Genomic DNA, 19,760 nt, shown 5'->3' with positions numbered 1-19,760 from the left:
CTTACTTATGTAACTGGCTTAATCCTGTTATTCAGGGCTATCTTTACTGGGAAAGATTTTTCAAAATGTAAAATATTAATCCAACAATTATCAATAGGCTGCTCCTAGTTGTCTCCCCCTCCCCCTATCCAACAAGGAACACATCAGGTGGCCTCATCCCCGTCCTGTCATTAGACAGCCTATAGGAGATAAGGGAGGACAGGTTGCCCCAAAGGTGAAAATGCTCCTTTGGGAGACCCTGGAAGAGGCAGTGGTTGGCTGGTGGGTCTTCATGCCGAACATTTTCCTGGCATCTAATTGAGACTAGTTATCTCCTTCCCCTCCTCACCTCCTGGGTGCCAAGCATTTTCCAGGTTTTGGCAGAGGGAGGCCGTTGACCTGACCAATCTTCCTCTTTTTCCCCATCTGTAGTTGGTATCCATGGTGTTTTGCTTTTTTTAAAAATACATGTTTGAATGTTGTAAAATTAACCAAAATCAAAGCACCTAACATTTAGTAAGGTCAAGAGGAAGAGTTAGGCAGGCACAGAGAGCAGAAATTGTCCACTCTCACAATATCTCTGGTTTTTAACTGGAGTGCGATATGGCTGGTTGTGTGCGGAGAGCTGCCTCGGGTGGGTGCCGGGTTCTGCACCTTCCCAGCCCGTCCACACGACTTCTCGTGTGACTTCAACACTAATGTCCCCTTCCCTGAGTAGCTGGGACTACAGGTGTGCTGGAAATGTGTCTCCCTTTGGCCACTGGGAAGGCTGCTGATGTCTGGTAGCCTGGATCCACACCTGGTGGAATTTCTCCACCTGCTGAGTGAGTGCAAAACAGGTGCCCCCTGGGCACTCCAGCATCTCCATCTCGACGAAGATGGGAAAGTTGACAAGTGCCAGCCAGGCTCTGTTCTCTCCTCCCACTAACCATAGTCTCTTAGGGCCAAACTCCACCCTCCGTTTCCTATACCCGATGTCCACCAAATCCTACTGATTTTCTTGGGTCTCCTGACATATCCTCCTTTCCTGTCTTCAGCCTGAAATTAAACCTGGCCCCTAGATCTGCACACAGAGCAAACAGGGACAGATGTTGGGGAGGCACAGCCTCCACAGGTTCTGCAGTCACTCCTGGGCAAGAGTTCCTGGAGGAGTGCGCCCTCTATGCCTGGGGTAGGTCACTGCATTTCCAAATATGAGGGCCTCTGCTCTCCAGCCAGCTCTCCACGTAGGCAGGGATTTAGATGCTTGAAGATGAGGTGTCAAGGGACAAAGAAGATGTAATGCACACACATACTGCTGCCACCGTGTGTTCATGTGCTCCCCTCTGGTGACCAGACACCTGAAGGCCACTCCACATGGTGGCCCACTTCTCCTGACAGGAGAGCTTTATGGAGGAGCAGGAGGGAGTGCAGACTGTCCCATAGCACAGGGGATCCCCTTGTCACAGACAGGAGATCTCCCTGCCTTTCTTCTCCCAGGCCTTCTGCACCCCTCCCCCTCTCCATCCCTGGCCTCTTGCCTGGAGGCCACACTCCCCAAACAACCCCAAAGCAACTCTTAGCTGACCCTGGTTTCTGGTATTTGCACAGGAAAATCAGAAAGTCTTCCAACCCAAGGAAGGACTACTGAATACTGCGGTTTCAAGATTTCTATAGGTCAGTTGGGGAAATGCACAGAACAGGAACGGAAGCTTCTGGAGAGGCAGCTGTCTGAGACCCCTGTTTTGGCAGTTGGCTCTCAAGGCCTGCATTGGTACATCGGAAACACTCTATAAATGGAAAACTCAGAACTCACCCTGTCACATCAACACCTCTGCTAAGTGCCATGGAACCCACCCACTTGGTGAAATTGAATTTCCTGCAGAGACGTGGAGACTTAGCTCAAATGCCGCCTCTCTGCAGAGCCCTCCCTAAATCCATGTTGAGGAGGGTGCTCAGTTGGGTGTTCCCCTAGCATCCTCAAGTTCCTCTCTCTGTGCGCTTGGCGCACTCTGAGGTGCTTGTCTATTAGGATACAATGATGTGTCTGTCTCACCTATTCATCAGGGAGTCACCTGAAGTCAAGGACCATGTCTTAGGATATTTGCACCCTAGTACCCAGCACAGTGCCTGTCACCTCATAGGCACTCATAGATGTTATAATTATAGCAGGTGTGTATAGATGGCCACTGAAGTAAATCTTCTGCCTATTGATTATGGAGCCTGACATTTGACCATTAGATAGTCTTTAGAGTTAAAAGTTAGTTCTATACACCAAAGATTCTTGCCACAACGATTTTGGGGGTGCTGGTTTGGGTTGCAGAACCTTGGCACTTATGGAGAGATCTCCAATTGGGAAGGGGGAGGCATTCCAGGGTCCCCATGTCAAGGAGGTTCAAGAATCATAGAGAACCGTTTGTTCCTGCATGGCTGGGTCTGAAACTTGATTTCTATGGCATCAGTAGCTCCTTCCCTTATCAAGAACACAAACACTGAAACATAATTCTTCAAGTGAGCCCAGGACTAGACAAACATTCCCCAGCACATAATAGATGCTCAGCCAACATTTGTTGAACACCTGCTCTTAGGAACACCACCAGCCACACATGCTCTTCTTTCTGTGTACCTCTTGCTTATAAGGAGTAAGAAGGTGATGGGGGGAAGGGATTGTTTTAGCACCACACACCCCAACCACCTTGACCTTCTGTGTCTACAGCATTCAGAACATGGACTGGCTCTTCACCTTGGATCAGGTTTGGAAATGTTGTCAGGCTTCAAATGAGAACCCTTTTTTTTCTGTGTGGGAGGCACGATACCATGACCAGCCACAGAGGCCTGACTGGTGGCCATGGGCATGCCTGGGCACATGCAGGCAGCCCCCGTGGGCCTCGGCTGGACAGACAGAGGGAGCCTTTGCTGCCTGGGGCAGAGGACACTCTCTAAGGCCCAAGGCCAAGGTGAAGTCCTTGTACGTGCAAGGGGCTGCCTGCAGAAAGAAGGCCATCGCAGTCAGCCAGCATGTGACGGGAGGGATTTGTTTTTAACCATTGGTTGCTAGGTTTGGTGCTTAAACTAGCTACCACCTACACGCGTTGAGAAAAGGAAGAGAGAGCAGTTAGAATGCAGGAGAGAGGGAAAAACCCACCCCGCCCACCTGACAGGCTCAAATGGCTGCTGCTCGTCGCCTGCAGGGCTGGGGCAGTCCCCCAACGCCCTGCTTGGAGGTTTGGTGGCTGTGGCAAGTGCCCTGTGGGAACTGGAGGCACTGAGGCCTCCTCTAAGCAGGAGGCCGACAAAGGGCACCCGTGTGGACATGCCCTGTGCTGGGCACCCAGCCGCTCGCTGGCCATTCCTTGGCCCGGCGACATGGGGGGTGGGGGAGGAGGACTTTGGGAGAAGTGAGGCAGAAGGAATCTTTGTGACAATGACAATTGAAGAAAACTAGATGACCAGCTTGCTGGGTGCCTCCTCGCCTCCTGAGCAGGGTGAGGCAATGGAGCGGTCATGCGGAAACTTCCCCTTCTCCCCAGCCTGCTCCTTCTGTGTAAGGGGGAGCGTTGCGCCCCCTGGGAAGGCCCTTGCTCCAGACAGGATTCCAGCAGGCCAGGGAGACGCCTGCTTCTGGAAAGGAGCTGGGTTGGGTCACCTGGGAGGGCTGAAGGGTCGTGGTGGGGTTCCTTGGAGTTTGGGTTGGACACGGACTTAACCAGCTTGCCTGGTTGCTTAGAACATCCTGAGACAGAAAAACAGTTGCGTGAGGTCAGGCGATGGTGGTGAGAGACTCGTGGGAGGGAGGCCTGGGATCCTCCTCCCACATCTGCCCAGCTGCCTCCATGCATCTGGGGCAGCACTAATGCTTGTGGGTGGGAAGAAATGCTAAAGAAGTTTCTGGCGGCTTTCAGCCCTCCGCATCCCAGGGGGCATTGATGGAGCCTCTCAGGGGAACCTGGGCCTCAACACCTGGTGACCAGGATCACCAAGCCCAGTGGGCCTGGCACATAGCCTTGGTTTCCCTATCCTAGCAGGTAGGAAAAGTACTCCACATGTCCCCTCGGGCCACAGTATCCTGATCTGGCCACCAGCCAGGCAGTGCTGTACAGGGAGCAGGCTGAGTGCTCGGGTGGCAGCCCCGCCCCAGACCTGCCATTTTGGGAGCCAAGGTGTGAGAGAGCAGGCTGGGCCAGCCTGGCTCGCTACCTGCTTATTTGCTTCCTTATTGTCACAAGCAGCTGTTTTCTTGCTGCTTTCCACAGTAAGTGTGGCGTGATCTCAGAGGCACCTCCTAGAACGCCTACCTTCTTCCTCATGGGCTGCCTCTAGCCAGAGGCCTTGGGTAGTATGGCTGGGCTGGCCTCCACCCGGGCTGCAGCGTGGGAGCATTTGGGGCCTCCCCAGCATCACTGGGGCTGGAACCTGGCTCTGAGCTGGCCCCTGTGCTACTGTCTTGCTCTAGGGCTCACGTGACGGCCCAAGCTCCCTGAGCCCTAGCTCCTGTCGCCTGAGCTGGGGGAGCAGCATTCACCAGGAAGGGCCACTGTCCCCAGGCATCCTGCTCACTTCTCCAGCTTGACCCAAGGAGGCAGGGAGGCCCGGCCGTGAAGACCTCTGATAATGATAATGGTAGTACAACTGAGGGCCTCGCTCTGCCTGCTGTCTCCTACTCAGATCGCAAACAGCTACTGCCAGAAACTCCCAGATGAGCAAGGACAAAAGGAGGAGATGCCATCGTTCATGCTCAGTTTAGAGAACGGGAGTCCAGAGGCAGGTTGGCACTGAGAGGTCGGTCTCCCTGCCCACTGCCAACTAACAAAGAAGGTGCAATGAGGAGGAAATGACCCTGGTGGGAGTCAGGGCAGGGGGTTTGGACCAAGTGCTGGGAGAGAAGCCTGAGAGGCAAAGTAGGGCCAGATGATGGAGGGAGGGATTCTGGAATTGACCCAAAAAGGGGTTGACCCCAATCCCCCCACTTGCCTGGGACAGTCTGGCCTAGGCCTGCCACCCAAGCTGAATTTTTAGTGACAGTCCCTTCTACTCACAGAAGTATACCTGCTTGGATAAATTATTCAATAATTCTTTCCAAAGGAAAGATAGTCGGGGCCATAAATGAACCCAGAAAGTGGCATGTAGGACTGAGGCTCCCAGTTCACCTGGCAGAGCCTGAAGAAGACAGAAAGCAGGCAGAGGTGGCGAGGTCGATTCTGTAGCACACAGAGAGTCACAGGTTGCGGGCAGCTCCCAGCCATGTGTTTTCAGGGTGTGGAGCTGGGAGGGTCTTTAGGGTCAGCTACATGACTTCTCTTTGTATCAGAAGAGGGCACAAGGCTGAGGGAGTGACCTGTGCTCAGTCCTGGCTGAGTGGAGCCTGGAACTTGCCCCAGGGGATCAAGTCCAGGGGCTCTTTCTGGGACAGAAGAAGAGGGATGGCTTTGAAAGGTGCTCAGGGGACAGATGCACATGTGGATCTGGCGCAGCAGCCCAGGACGGGAAGGTGCTGTAGGCCACCCCCACAAATCCGAGGTGGGGGAAGGGAACCCTGGGAAGTGGGGCAGGGTGCTCCACGGCTCCAGTGGGGTGTACAGGTACTGAGCACACCTGGATGTGGCTGGACCATGGGTGAGACCTGCAGCCAGCGGGAGTGGTGGGTGGAGCTGAGGATTAGCAGGTTTGCCGGGACAGGGAAACCTGTCCCAGGGGCCAAACAGACTGATTGGCATAAGCACCACGAATGAGGGAAGAAACAGGAAAGGATGGGGATAAAAGTGAATTGGACCCAGTCAGTAACTTGTGGAATGGAAGTATTTTCTATGGTTCAAATAATAGTTAAGTCTTGCAGGAAGGCAGCCCTAGTGACACCAGGCTTGCCCTGCAGGACCTCTTCCCCAGCCCCTTCCCAGGATGCAGTGGTGGGAAAAACCTCAAGACAGTCATAGACTTGACCTCTGCTTGGAAGATGGGGAAGCTGAGTCCCCGAGCAGCAGGTACTCTGGGGATCTATCCGGCAGGACCCTCAGAACAGGGTGTGACTAATAATCTTTGCATGGTTCACAGCTACCCAAGGCTATTACCTGACCTCACATGGATGTGACAATATGTATGCAAAATATAATTTAAAAAAAATACCATATTTGGCCCAGCATTGTTTTTCCTGCCAACAGGTTCTCGTGAGGTTGAGTTAGATCTTAAACTTATTACAGAAAGTCTGCAAAGTGCACTGGAGCCAGCACAGTGGACAGCAGGTGACTGCGGTCAGAACGGCCTACTGTCACTCCGGTGCTCTCACATACATCTACAAAAATCCTGCACACCACTGTCCCACCCACGTGGTGGCCTCCCAAAGGTGACATGAAAAAAACCTCAATCTCCTGAAAAAAAGCATGAGCCGGTTTCGGTCTATATGAACTGAGCACACGTTTTGCTCAGTGAAACTTCTTTGATGATGCCTGTTCAAGTATCTGCAAATACTGTGAAAACACCGGAAGACATCATCCTGGTGACCGTGGTCCCACGGTCTGCAGAAACCCACAGGGAAGACACAGGCTACTGTATGTCGTGTACATCCCAGACATCCCAGGCCTCCTTAACTTCTTCGCCCAAGCCTAGCTTAGTCTCTAAACAAGTGCACGGGGCAGCATGAGGGGCAGGAGGGCAAGACACTGTGAGAGGAAGAGGGGCCCTCAGGTGGCATCTGCTCGTACCCACTCCCTCTAGATGAGAAGACACTCAGGGGGCTGCAGCGTCCCAAGTAGTGTAACCACAAGGACAATTAGAGGCACGTCCAAGGTGAGCTCCTGAGCCAGGCTGTGGGTTCTGCTCTCTGCCCCATGCCACCTCTGAGATGCCCACGTAACATTCAGGTGGGGCTCACGGTAGTACCAAACTGGTCATAGGAGTTTCGCCTCCTGAAATTGGGACTCGATGGACAGAAAGAGTAGAGCAAGGACAAAGCACAAAGGAGCAAGGAGCAGAAGAAATGCTGGACAGGATGGGAAGAAAGAACCAAAGGCCTGTGTTCCCATCGCCTTGAACACGAATGGCCAGAAAGAGGGGAAGGAAGGAGCACAGGGCAGGGCACGGAGAGCCTGGTGTGGGACACTTCAGAACAGCAAGAAATGCCCACATGCCGAATCTATGCCACACCAGCTCCTGTGTCGGCGGACACCCAGGACTGCCAAGTGGGCATGCTATGACGTGGGTCTCCTGGAGGAACCCAGAGCTTAGGACCCACAGCCCCTCTTGATTATGAAATTAGCATCACTGAAAGCTTAAAAAAAGAAAAGAAAAAAAAAAAACCAGACCCAAAATATCACATCTTAGGCAAATGAATTGAAAATCCCTTATGGTGACACCTTATTTTTTCCACTCATTTCTAAAGTCAGAGGACACCTGGCAAAGAAGCTGGTGTTTGGGTGAAGAAATGCAATTCCTGGTGCACACAGCTTCCTGATGGCATGAAATGGAAGTGACCTCATGGAGACATGGGTGCCCAGTTTCTGGGTGAAAACGGGCATCTTAGTCATTGGTAGAAGGGCAGCTCTACACCACTCTCTGCTTTCAAAGACAAAGCTCTGATGAAACTCACGCAGGCCACTTGCATGCCCAAGCATAGGTGGCCACCACACCTCTGCTCCTGCCATTTGGAAGGAATAAAACAGTTGTCACTGAGAAGGGAAGAAATCTGTCTTGCGCTCGCGGGCAAGGGAGATCTGGCTGGAGAGGCCCATCCCAACGGCTAACATGAAGCGTCTAATAGCAAGGAGGTGGCAGACTGGGAATGGAGGGAATCCTTTGTCTTAATTAAAAAATACAGAGGGAGACATGGAATTTGGCCAAGCCTCATAAATCTGCTAAAAGAATCAAGACTGTCAGATGAGTTTAAATAGACCAATAGGGCCCTCTGGAGAATTCAACAGCTTCCCTTGCTCGTAGGTGACACCCACTCTCCTGTCACGTCTGCACTCAGTTGTGCTCATTAACCAGCAGTCCTCCCACCCGCAGATGACAAGAGTATCCCCACGGAGCACAAGACTCAGAGATGATAAATTTACTCCCGCTTGTGAAAACAGAACCCTCCTCGGGGCGACACAAATGCTAGAGGCTTTAAGGAAATCAGTACTTCATCTGGTAACCTACCTTCATTAACAGAGCCTCGTCCTGTGGGTCTGGGCAGCTCCTCACTGCCTGGGAGAACTGTTCCAAGGTCACTGCACGGGGAGAAAAGACAGTGAACGACCCTCCTGCAGACAAGGATCAGGGCTGGCCTGGAGGAGAGTTCATGGTCCTGACGGACATGAAGGCAAGCTGCTTCTGCCCTTCCTCGTGACATGGCGGAACTCCTGCCTGCCCTGCATGGGTCAGGGCCCGCACACAGCGACTTCTCTGCCTGGCTGGGATGAGTCCATCAGAGCACAAGGCCACGGACCAGCAGCCAAGCTCCACCCCAAACTGCCAAAGCTCTACCCCAAATAGCCAGAGCTCCCGGGTTTAGCCACAGCCTGGCCATTCTGTCCCCCAGAGATGGAACCCTATCCCAAGTCCTCCACGGGGAGGGCTCCCCCGGCCTTGGAAAACCTGGCAGTGCTGAGCTTTCTAACTCCACCTTCCAGCCCAATGTCCATGGCTCCAACACTCCAACACAACAGGGCTTCACATATTGGCTTCAGCAAGTCCCACAACCACCCCCCAGATGTATCAGCCATCTTTCCCCCACCAGCCTTCCAAGCAGAATGAGGAGGGAGGCCCAGGAAGGTTCACAAACAGATGTTTTAGTGATCCATTGATATGGGCCAGCAGAGCCCTAGACCTATGAATCTAGACCATTTCCATAAACACCCTTCCCTTCTCCCTGAAGGTGGGAGCCAGCTTTCACCAAAGTCCCACTGGTATCCTGAGCACCAGTTTTTAATTGGGGTCTAAATAAGTACCCAAATACAGACTCTCATCCCTGCTCTTGAATGCCCCCATGATTGCTCTGCCCCCTCAGGTTTCAGCCTGTTTCTTTGGACAGGGACAAGAGTTTTTTACTGAATTAACCTGTCTGGATTAGCCTCTGATTGCCAGTCTCAAAGCCGTGCTCACCCGGCAGGCCCTTCTCTGCCACTCTGCTGGCAACAGCCCCAGCTCTTGCAAAGCGCAGCCCTGCACTGAACCCCTCAGGCCGCCCAAGCAGTCTCACACAGCCCTCGACCACTCCAGGTCCATTCGCCCTTACAGACCCCTGAGGGCAGGCAGAGCTACACTGCCTCAGGACCAAGGGGTGCTCTGAGTCCACTGTCTTGGCCCCCAAGGATGTCTAGATGTCACGTTCACAGTCGAAGATGTTTTAAAGAGGATTATATCAGCAATAATGGATTTTTATCAGAAGAGCACTGTCCAGTGTTACCTATAGAACCCAATTCTCCAGACTGTTTCCGTCATGACACTTGGGTGCGACCCATCGACTCTCATATTAATTATTTCTTCCACGTCCAAACACCTGCTCTTACCTAACCAAAGTGTGCTCAGAACCAACAGAAGGCTCCTGTGCCCTTGCTGGGCCTCAAGGTCCTCGGTCACTTGTAGAGAAGGTGCTAGCCTCTAGGGTTGGGGTGGGGACAGAGGGAGGGCTGGGCATAAGAGAACAGTGCAGGGCACAATGTCACACCAGCACCTCCTGCTGTGCCTCAAGGAAGCTCCTCTCACTCTCCTGGTCACCCTCTCTTCCCTGGTCCACTCCCTGCAGTGCCACATGGGAGACTGGGTTTCTCTTTTGGGATCAGTCTTTGGTGTTAGATGGACGTGCTGGCCTCAGCTCAGGAGAGCGCTCAGAAGTCAGGCCTGCGCCTTGGCTCAAACCCCATTCCACCTGTGGCATGTCCCCCATGCCCAGAGCCAAGACTCCACCTGTGGAGCTGGACTGAGGTGCCTTGGTGGGAACTCAGGGCCACACCACAGAGGGTTCCCTCACGGGGTGGCTGAACTTCAGGAGACAAGCACCTGGGACCCTCTACATACAGGACACCAGCCACCCTGGGAGCAGAGGGGGAGCAACGCATCTCTCAGTCACTTCCCTTCACTTAGAGGTCAGTGTGACACATGCTCTCAGGCCAATGGCAGGCTTCTCTCTCACCTTATACTACTCTGGTGTCCAGCAAGTCCCCAAAGCAGAAAGAATGGGCATGGGCACTCTTGGGCAGCCCCTCTCAGCCCACGGCTGTGGGCAGGGGCATCACTGTTGACAGGTTGACATGCCATGTCCCCTCCTTCCCTTAAAGAGGAGAAATCCCTCAGAATGAAAGCATCTGTGGTACGGATGTCCCTCCACCTGAAGAGGCTGGGTGCCCAGTAAGAATGAGATGGGCCTCAGGGTAAGCATCCACAGCTCAGGTCTGTCGGGGGCAGTTTTCCCTAAGAGACTGCAGGCTGACGTGCTTCCTTGACACCCATGGCCCCTGGGGTCCCCAGGTTGCTCAGGTCAGCAGCGGGCCGCAAGCCTTCACCTGGTGAGCAGAGTCACATCCTCCTTGGTGGAGCCTCCCACCTTGGTGGGGGGAGAAGGTGAGCCCGCAGAGAGGACAGAGACCTTTATAGAACAAGTGGCCTAGAGGGTGGGGGTGGGGAACATAGGGGAAAAGTGACCTAATGCAAGTGAAGTGTGGTCCCGTGGGAGAAAAAGCGTATGGCCATGCGCTGCAGTGGGGACACCAGCTCCCCCCAGCCATCTCTGCCTTTGCCATTTTTGCAGGGAAGGCAGGACCTTGCCCAGCAGGACGTGCCTGACAGTCAGGGAAGTGGATGTCAGGAGTAGATGTCATTATGACTCCTTGCTGCAAATCAGGGGGACAGACACGACAATCCACATGGACAAGGCCATCTGCTGTTTTCTGCTTGAATATTGCTGGGGAGACTGGAAGTCCACGGCTAAGTTAGGAGGCACACCTGACCCTGGCATGTGAACCACACCTGCTCCGAAATCCAGTCTCACAATGTTCTCTTGGCTTCTTTCTCGATCCCTGTGCCAGGGCCTGGGAACAGGGATTCTCTCTCTTAGGCTCTCTCTCTCTTAGGCTCTCTCTCTCTCTTGGCCTTTCTCCAGCTGCAGCCTTCTCCATGGGCTTCCTGGAGGGCCACCAGAGCCTGTACTGCGTTCCCCTAGGTACCCCAACACTGTGCCTTCCCGGTCCCAACAGCGGAGGTCTCTTGTGGGCAAAGTGCTGCTGATGCTCAGCCACGTCAAGGGGTGACCAGGTTGGCCAGGGAAGAGCTTGGTGTCCAAACTGAAGAATTTATGCTGTGTGGGACAAAGCTGCAAAAAGAAGGGGCCAGGCGGAGGTGGGCGCAGCTCCCCTGGCTGCAGAGGTCCTAAGGAAAATTCAAAGCTGCCCTGGAGGTGAATGAAGCCACCCATGTCCAGGCAGCCCGGAGCCAGTTGCTTTCATGTCTTCAAACTGTTTTGTGTCCCTGTCCTTGGCCCCGCATGGAGGGCAGCTCCTGTGGGAGAAGGAAGACCTGGCGCTACAGCCAGCCAGCTCCCCCTGGGGACCCAGACCCTGCTTCCCCAGGGAGGGGGAGCCAGTCCCGCAAAGGCTTCATCCAGGCGCAAACTGGGGTCTCACTTCAGCCAGCTGCAGAGGGAGGCAGCCCCTCTCAGGATGGTAGAAATGGAGGCTGAAGCTACCCCAGAGGACAGTCCCAACTGGAGGGGTCATGACTGGGTGCCTGGGGCCAGGCGGCCCTCTCTAGTGGCAGGGGGCCTCCCTGTGCCCTCACCAGGAGGCCCCTGATTGGCAAGTCCTGTCTTCGCTGACTCTGGAGCAGGAGGCGGCAACATGGCCCCCATCGCTCAGCCCCCTCCTGTCACCTGTGTGTGACAGCAGTGCTCTCAGTTCAGCGGCAGAGCTGCGGCCCCAGGCCTCTGAAGTCCCCCGCCTACCTCTTCACAACTTAAGGGAAATGGTGAGGGAGGGAGGGAGGGAGGGAGAGGGGGAGGGAGGGGTTTTATTTTTCAGGGAAAACTTTGTTTTGTTTTCAAAGCAAAGGGTCAACGGGGCCTCTGACATTTTGGCAACCAGCAGTCATGGTGGCTCCAGTGTTCTGCCCACTGGGATTGGGTGAAGGGGTGGAGGTGACCCTCAGGCACCTATAGGTGTGGTGAGGGTGAGGACCACTGCTGGCTTCTCCATCCTCAGCCTGTTCTGTCACTAGCTCATGCTCTCAGTTCTGGAGAGCAGCCGAGCTGTGCTTGGCCCTCCCTCTCTGACCACTCCTCTGCCTGGAGCCTGCGGGTGCGGGCGGGGCCCCTCTGACAGAGGAGCCCTCATCTGTAGCTGTTTCTGCAGGCTCTCCGCCCAGTTCCCAAGGGGCAGCCTCCTCCAGCACAGTGTCAGGGCTCTTGCTTCTCTGAAGCAAATCCTCCTTTTGGTCCCCACTGCCACTAGATCCTTGTCCCTTGACCTCTTGGTCATGCCTACTTGCTGACATATTGGTCCCTTTCCCCAAAGCACATGTCCCCTAGTGCCAGGACAGTTTCCTCCAGGACGCCTGGGTGTGCAGGTGGACCCTGCTCAGTAGGGACAATTCCCAGCTTCCCATGGCCACCCAGCAGAGGCCAGGCCCCAAAGGCATTTGACATGCCCATGACCACCCACCTTGCCAGGCTTGTTCCCTCAGTATTCTTCCCTGGCCTCTTCTCCAAAACTTCCTTCCTGACCCCATGGGAGGCCACATGCACCCCATACCTCATCTGACTTCCATCTCTTTCCTGTTCTCCCAGGGCACCTGGCCTCGGGCAGCTCATGTTCCAGTTCTGACCAATGCCTCTGGGAAGCAGGGACTGTTTCTTCCTGGATCTTTTAAGACTAGAACTTAACAGAGTCCCCAAGCCATGATAGACCTTCAAGAAGTGGATGTTGGATGGGGTTGGGTAGACACGGGAGCAAAGAAAGGGTGCTCCATGCCAGTACTGCCTCTGTGGGCCAGCTGAACAGATGCTTCATTCGGTTGGAGCATCTCTGTGGTCTCAGTGCTCATATGGCCATTGGAGATGGAGAATGAAGCGAGTTTCAACTTCTCAGGACATCTGCCATCTTGGTCCCACACCTGAGGCAGTCCCACAAGGCCATTCTTCAAGACCAGCGTGGCTTACATGCTTCTTGTAAGCGGAAAGAGCAGAAGAAATGGAGGTCAGCTGCTCATGGCAGCCACTGGTCCTGTACAGCCGGGACTTTGGGCATCTCTGAGGCTTACAACAGAGCTGAGTGTTTCTTTAAATCAGCTTCATCAGCAACCATTACCATAAAAATTCCATGGTATGCCCACGACCTGAAGTAGGTTCACATGAAGTTTGATTTGCTCTAAGTTGAAGACTGAAGAATCATAAAATATGGACAAGGCAAGAAACTCTGATATTCATTCATTGCATTAGGAAACTGTTTACAAATGAAGCAGCAGGTTGGAACATTCTGGAATGCTCTGCCATGTTCTGTGTTGTAGACTGATTCATTTGATTCATGATCTGCAATCCTCCAGTTCACAGTAAGAACCATTTAGGAGCCATCTCTACAACAAGTCCTCTAGCTGCACAGAAGAATTTTCATTTATAATTAGAAAATTTATGGGAATTTCTTGATTATCCAGGCTGCTAATTGAGAATTTCTGAGTGACTTCTGGGGGCAGGGTCAAGGAATTGAGCTAGCTTCACCAATTTCTATTTAGGCTGGTATTAAGTAAAATTTCCCCGTCAAGTTTTCGATACCCACTTTGATATGCAGAGCAGGGCTTCTAAGTGTCAGTGGATGAAGCTACTGGTGAAAACCTCACCCTTAGTTATCTTGTGATCTTCCCCATGTAACACTCTATGCCACTTGAAGCAGACAGTGAAACTTGTTCGGTGATTAGATCTGAGGATGAATAAACTGCTTTTATTCTCCCTCTCTGGTTCTCACGTTTCTGGGGAAAAGCCATCATTTTCAAGTTAATAGAACATTATGTTTTCTCTGCAAATAAAATCTCATAAGTCATAGGCAGGGAGAGAGGTAAATTCATGAGAGAGAGGACACAGTGCTGTTTTTCCTCCTGGCATTTGGGATCTATGATAAGTTTAAAATGATGTTTTTATCTCTGGTGATTTATCAAGCTTGAGATTTCACAAAAGATAAACAGATGCACTAAAGAAAGAATACATCATCTTAATGCCTCGTTTTGACACTTTTGGTATCTAAAAAGCATGTGTCTTAAAGAGCTCCCCTCCAAAAACTTAATAGTTTCCATGATTTACACATTTAATTCTTGTCTTTTAGACACTCTAAAGTGAGAACATGCCAGGAGGCGCCGTTTAAGAAAATGGTCAGATGCGAAGCATACAGATTATTTATAGATGAAAACTCAAGAGCTGAAAGAAAATCTGGTTGTCAACAGACAGTTGCTTTTTCTGTTTTTTTTTTTTTTCTGTAGTTCATTTTGGTTTTTGTGTGGGTGGCTCATGTGAACTCAAAGGTTATTTGCTAAATGTTTTTGAGATTAGAACATGTTGTCCCTTAAACCTAAATTTAAATAATGTTTATTGCCAATGTGTTTAACTTTACAATATGTGGTATAGGCTAAGTTTCAAAAATACAAAATCTTATTTAGAATTACTATGATAAGACAAAAGTGCCTCCATTTCTGTTTGTACTCACAGTGTAGGTTTTACTCTGAACACTAATGGCAATGGAAAACTCACAGTCTACAGTTACTCAGTGTGAATTCATTTTTGGTTTTTTTTTTTGTAATTTTTGCCCATCAATGTGGGTTATCAGTCTAACTTGGTTTTGAAATAGGTGTCAGAAGATGTCAATCCAGCATGGAAATTCATCATGCAAACTACGATTTTTCAATCACATGAAAATAAAGGAAAAAATATATATATATAAAGTGTGTATGTGGGGGCGTGTTTCTCTTGCTTTTTTTTTTTTTTCAGCAATTCTGAGCTGGAAGAGTTAGACCCAGCATGAACTATGGGCCCTGCACGTGGGCAGAGAGCAGCAGACCTCTGGGATTGCAATCTTGCTTCTGTCCGATGCACCTATATCCCAGGCACCGTAGCCAGCCTTTCAGGTGCCTCGTGGACGCTGTGGGGTTGTTATGGAGATTAAACAAATTACAAGAACCAAGCACTGAATGTGGTTTGGGTGCAGAGCAAGCACTTGTAGATAAGAACTGCTGGGATCATTTCAGCCCACCAGGACACCAGGCCCAACAGATAAGTGACGTCTCATCAGCCTCTGTCCAATCCCAGAGGTTTAAACTCTGTTCTTAAGGGGACTCCACAAAACAAATGACCTCCAGGAGCCAGACTTTGCCTTTTTTTTTTTTCTTTTTTTCTTCTTCCCGGTGCAATGGTCCTTGGGTCATTTGTGATAAAACTGCCTCATACACTGTCACTCCCTTCAAAGGACAGCGAGTCACAGTGTCTAAGGACAGCCATCTTCTGCAACCAGCTCCTGAGCTTGGTTAGGGTCCTTGGGGTCTCCGTCCTGGGGAGGGTGCAGCCGTGGCCCTTCTTAGAAAGCAGCACCTGGGAGTCCTGAGGTCCAGCAGATCTGAAGTACAAGTTCACCTCCAGGGTCAAGGGGAGAAGTGAAGCTTTGAGAAGGAAACCCCAATGCCCCAGAGGCACCTTTCACTCACAGGAAGTGCTCAGAGGTCGGGATTCAGTCGTGTGACTGGGATAGAGAAAGCAGAGCCGGGATTTGCCTTCTCTTCCCAATGCTGGGGCTGCCAAGATTCTGGGTCTGCCTCGATTTGGCAGTGAGTTCTGTCTGCCCATCCTGGGCTCCCTAGACCTTCTGGCAGCTCTGTTGGCTATATATTTAATGGGGGCTGGACAATGGAAGAGGTCAGTGTCAGGGACAGTGGTACCCACAGCATTCCCCTTCCCTCAGGCCACCAGTGCGGGGTCACACTGGCTAAAGCTTGTCCTACCAGCGGATGGGGGCCAGTGGGAAGGGAGGGTACACATCGCCACTGTCAACTGGTCCCTCTGGTTCCCTACCCCCACCTCCAGCAGCAGAAACCCACTATCCAAAGAGTGGGCTGACTTGCAAACTGTAGGTCCATCGAGGCCTGGATGGGAGGACTCGGGACTCGGGGGACTCTGGTAGTTGAACACAAGTACCCATACTCACAGAGCACCTCCTGTTGAAGCCCTGGTATTGAATGTTTCTGAGCTCATATAATGTAGGGCACAAATGCCAAAGCGAAAGCCAGGTGAATGCAATTATATAAAGAATAACCCCATCTGCAGTTAGAAGGGACATACTGATTCCGTAAAGAGTACCGAACAAGCACTGTGGGATCACACAAGGAACTGAAATGACAGTAATGCATGTGATCATGCTTGCAGTTAACAAAGTCTCCTTTCAAAACACAAACATTGCCAGGGGTTAGGGATGGGGGTGGCATACACCTGTAATCCCAGCAGCTCAGGAGGCTGAGGTAGGAGGATCACGAGTTCAAAACCAGCCTCAGCAAAAGTGAGGTGCTAAGCAACTCAGTGAGACCCTGTCTCTAAATAAAATATAAAATAGGGCTGGGGATGTGGGTCAGTGGTCAAGTGCCTCTGAGTTCAATCCCTGGTACAAACAAACAAACAAAAATAAACCCCACAAACATCCTTAAGAGGAATGTGAGATTAATCCTCAGCAGGCAGAAATCCCTACCTGTCCATGTTCTAATATAATCAAAACCTGCTCTTAATGTGAACATTTCAAATTATTAGGCACTTAATTAAGAAAAAGTGTCTTCCTGCTCCATTATGAGAACTCCTCACCAGCTCTGAGGGCAGGAAAAGCAAGAGACTGCTCTGGACAGAGCTGGGAAAGGCTGGCTGCCATTATTTAATAAAAGTGCTTAGTTTCCCCTTTTTTTTTTTTTTTTTGCTTAGGAACTGGTGCGCCCTTAGGGGTCAGACGCCACCAGGCTTCAGAACTGCTATTTCTAGGGCAAGATAAAAATGGGTATTACAGAAAAATAACAATTCATCATTGTAACCATTCCATGCCACTAGAAACCACTGGGGACCGCTTCACATTTTCATTTCAAACATGGTTTTCTCCAGTCCTCAGGTGACAAGCGGACGCGAATGCCAGAAGGCTTTCCCCCCATTTGTTCCTAATAAAAACGGCTCGACTCTGGGTGTACTGTCATGTGGGTGGACCCAAGGTCCGAGCTTTAACAGGCTGAGCCTCATCTCCTCGTTCCTGAGCTCTTCCTTTCAGAAGTCTCTGAAGGCAGGATCTGGCTGGGTCACCCAAGACAGATGGGCTCCTCGACTTCCTCTCCCACCCTTGGGAGACCCTGCCAGAGGGCAGCAGGCTACTGAAGGTGCCATCTCTGTTTCCCTGGCTGGTGCTGCTTGGTAAGGTCTTATCCTTGGACTCATTATGTATCCATACTAGCCTCCTTGGTACAGATGGATCGCTCTGTTCCAGAATACTCCTGGACTTTCTAAATGCTGCCATTGAACTAGTTCTTATTAATCTTCTCCCTTTATTTTATACACCCAAACATTCTTCATCTGACCTTGAACCTGGGGCTCATTTCCTGAAAGCAATCACTTTGGAATACCAATGAAAGTTTCAGAATCAATTTGGATTTTCTTTTCAAATCCTTGATGTTTCCTCCTGGTGTTGAGACCTTGTGCACTGAGACTAAGATGCTTCATCTTCCTTTTTCTTCTTCCTCTTAAGGAACAAGGTCTACATGGTCTACTTCGATTCTGAGAATTAAGATTTTTGTACTGATTAAAAGTGATACAGTTTTTTTTATTAAACACTATGAGTCAGGTGCTGCAGCAAGGAACTTCGAGGATCATTTAGTTTAAGATTTCCAACAGCCCCATGATGTAAATACCACTCTACACATCAGGGTGTAACTGAAGCCCAGAGAGGCTGAGTTACTCGCTCACAGCTGTAGAGACAATGCTAGGATCTGACTTGACTGCAAGTCAATGCAAGGTGACTTGACTCTGGAGCCCACATCCTCAGTCCCCACACCAAGCACAGAGATGCTCTCAACCAACAGACTGAGCCGCCGAGTTTCTAAGGTGAAGGGATCTGCGGCTTGATCGCTGGACCCCTCCCCTTCTCAAACACAATCCCATTTCTGAAAACCTGGAGTCCACAGGGCTCATCCTTGGGCTCCAGGATTGGCAGTGTCTGTGGTCAGTGCACAGAAGCCCAGAAGGAGAAACCCCAGCATCCGGGTCCCAGTACCCTAGGAGTGAAGCCAAAGGAATTCTGCACACTTGGAAGGGAGGCCTGGGGCAATTTTACCTTCAGTAGGAGTGTCTAGGGCAAGGCTTCATATCTCAGATAAATTTTAGTCTGATCAACAAATATGAAAAACAACCCTCCAATAGAGAAGGGGGGTGTACATACACTTCTGAGGGGTGAGGCTGGCACTGGGGCACCAAGCCAGTCCAGGGACGTACATGGCCTGCGGGGGTCACAGTGGACACTCAGGTATCCAGCCAGGCCTGAGGGCATGTGCTACACAGATGGGGTGCCTGGTGCAACCTCCTCTCCTAAGTCAATTCTATGTGGAGAGGTGCCCGTGAAGGAATAGGCCATGTGCCCGTGCCTTGGCAGTTGGGTTTTGACTTGTGAATAAACTGACATTTCTGGTTTATGCATCAGTCATTTCTAAGTTCAAGCAAGATGACTCAATTTCCCTGAGTCTGGCACAGTGTGGGTGTGCAGATAAGACTTCTGGATCTGCAGATGAGGGAACCCAGTCCTGCATCTTAATAACCTGAAGGGAAGGGAAACTTCTGCCCTGCCCTGATCCTCCGGCCCCTCTCCTGCTCTTCCCCGTCGCCCCAGGGTGTAGGCGGTGGAGTCCAATCAGAATCAGGAAGGCTAACTTGGCCCTGGTTCTTCCACGGTGCAGTCACTGTGTGCAAAGGCCGGCCCTCGGGTGGCACTCCTGGGGCGGCACTCCTGGGGCCTCCTGCTTCCCAAGGAACCTTTTTGCTCCTGGCACATTCTCATTCCTGTCCTTTCTCTTCTGTACCATGAGCCTCACCCCAGGAATGGGACCACCCCAGAGCTGGTCCTTGGAGGGAGAGAAGAGGCCAGGCTTGGTCTGAGCCCACACCATTCCCTCCAAGCCAGCTCCCAACAGAGCTCTGCAGGAAGGGGCTGGCCACTGGATCATGTGGCACTTCATTACATGGCACTTTGCTCTCTTAGAACTTCCTGGTTGGGGAGAGAGGTGGTGAGCAGGCTGGGGCTAGCTATGATGCAGGCTCTCCGGTGTTCTGCCGTAACATCTGTCCTGACTCTCAGCAGGAATTCCACCATGACAGTGTCCAGACACACCAGGAGCCAGGCCCCTGCAGCTGTGGAGGTGGACCATCCCAGCCCTGCCCTTGGGGCCAGCAGTGGCCCAGGGTGGTGGAAACCCCCACATAGCACACAAGCTCGTGAGCATCTGGACTTTCTCTTTTAATAATTCCCCATGTCTCCAGATCCTGATGCCGAGTGAAACAAATGATTCTTGAGATTAAACAAGAATTTCACGGACCCTCCACCCTGGATCTTACTCATTGTTAATGTTTCATTATATTTTGTTATTTTGGTCTTTGTAGGCCAAAATGAAGATTCGAATTTCTCAATCTCAGAGTGACGGATGTATTAGGTTGGAGGAGTCTTTGCTGTGGGGGTCTTGCCTGCGTCCTGTAGGACAGGCTTCCACCCACTATCTGCCCATAACACTGCCCACCCTCAGACAACCTAAAACATCTCCCAGCCTTGCCAAATGCCCCCTCGGGGGTAAAATGCCCCTGG

General features: G+C 51.5%; 1 protein-coding gene across 1 annotated transcript in view; it reads right to left on the bottom strand.

Annotated features, from left to right (window-relative positions):
* Acoxl (acyl-CoA oxidase like) overlaps positions 1 to 19,760 on the bottom strand; it is a 326,620-nt gene that overhangs the window by 39,503 nt on the left and 267,357 nt on the right. The window contains 1 exon segment of the mRNA XM_046462815.2: positions 8,089 to 8,159. Coding sequence (XP_046318771.1) covers positions 8,089 to 8,159 — 71 coding nt within the window.

The sequence above is a fragment of the Marmota monax genome, unplaced genomic scaffold (assembly GCF_021218885.2).
Source record: "Marmota monax isolate L192 unplaced genomic scaffold, Marmota_monax_Labrador192_F-V1.1 WCK01_AAM20220418_F8-fsc00245, whole genome shotgun sequence".
NCBI lineage: Eukaryota > Metazoa > Chordata > Mammalia > Rodentia > Sciuridae > Marmota > Marmota monax.
This window is presented reverse-complemented; position numbering and strand designations above follow the sequence as displayed.